This window comes from Eimeria mitis, genomic scaffold (genome assembly GCF_000499745.2).
Source record: "Eimeria mitis Houghton genomic scaffold, Emh_scaff913, whole genome shotgun sequence".
Taxonomy (NCBI): domain Eukaryota; phylum Apicomplexa; class Conoidasida; order Eucoccidiorida; family Eimeriidae; genus Eimeria; species Eimeria mitis.
The window spans coordinates 8,374-9,189 of record NW_013576720.1 but is presented as its reverse complement, the minus strand read 5'-3'; the positions used below and the strand labels follow the sequence as shown (position 1 = coordinate 9,189).

At 58.2% G+C, this 816-nt stretch overlaps 1 protein-coding gene across 1 annotated transcript in view; it reads right to left on the bottom strand.

The window, feature by feature from the left end:
- The window catches only part of EMH_0025230 (AT hook motif-containing protein, putative), a gene marked incomplete at both ends in the record, with an annotated part of 3,221 nt that overhangs the window by 1,344 nt on the left and 1,061 nt on the right, over positions 1-816 (bottom strand). The window contains one exon of the mRNA XM_013502420.1: positions 184-816. Coding sequence (XP_013357874.1) covers positions 184-816 — 633 coding nt within the window. The remainder of the gene's footprint in view (positions 1-183) is intronic.

The following is an 816-nucleotide window of genomic DNA, read 5'->3' as shown; positions in this document are numbered from 1 at the left end:
TGCATATTTCTTCGTGTTATCTGCTGCTTCCTCAGCTGCGAGTTCACGCTAAACCCTAAACCCTAAACCCCCTGAGCAATGCCCGGTACCCTGAGGACTAAACCCTCCCCTCTCCTCGACGCTAAACCCTAAACCCTCGCCTCTCCCAAACCCTAAACCCTCATAATAAAAACAGAGGTTTACCTTGATATTCTACTCTTGATGATGGCTCGCCCCTTGTCTCCCAGCTTGAATAGGCCCTGAGCTCTAAACTGCTGCCACTGCGCCTCCGTCAGCCGCAGCAGCGAAGGGCCGGGGTTGCTGTCTTCTCCTTGAGGCAGACACACAGGCAGCTCCCCGCTGCATGCAAATGGGGGCCCCACACCTGCTGCTGCTGCTGCTGCAGCTGCTGCTGCAGCAGCCGCTGCTGCTGCCTCTACTTTGGGAGAAGGCACTGCAGAAGGCGGAGACGAATCCTGACCCAACTCCTGAGCGGTGCTGCTGCTGTTGCTCGCTGCTGCTGCTGCTGCTGCTGCTGCTGCTGCTGCTGCCTCACCTACACCAGACTCCTGCGACACATGCGAGAGCTGCCGTGTCAGGGTGCCGTCCACTAGCGTGTGCATGCCCACTTGCTGCTGCTGCTGCTGTTGTTGCTGCTGCTCCAGTCCCAATGAGCTGCAGCAGCAGCAACTAGAAGCGCTGCCGCACGTTGTGCAAGTTGCTGTGGGTGACTCTTCGTGCTGCAGCTGCTGCTGCTGCTGCTGCTGCTGGGAGTTCGTGGCTGCTGTGGATGGTGAACAGGAGAAGTCATAGAAAGAGGCAGGAGAGAGTTGCTGT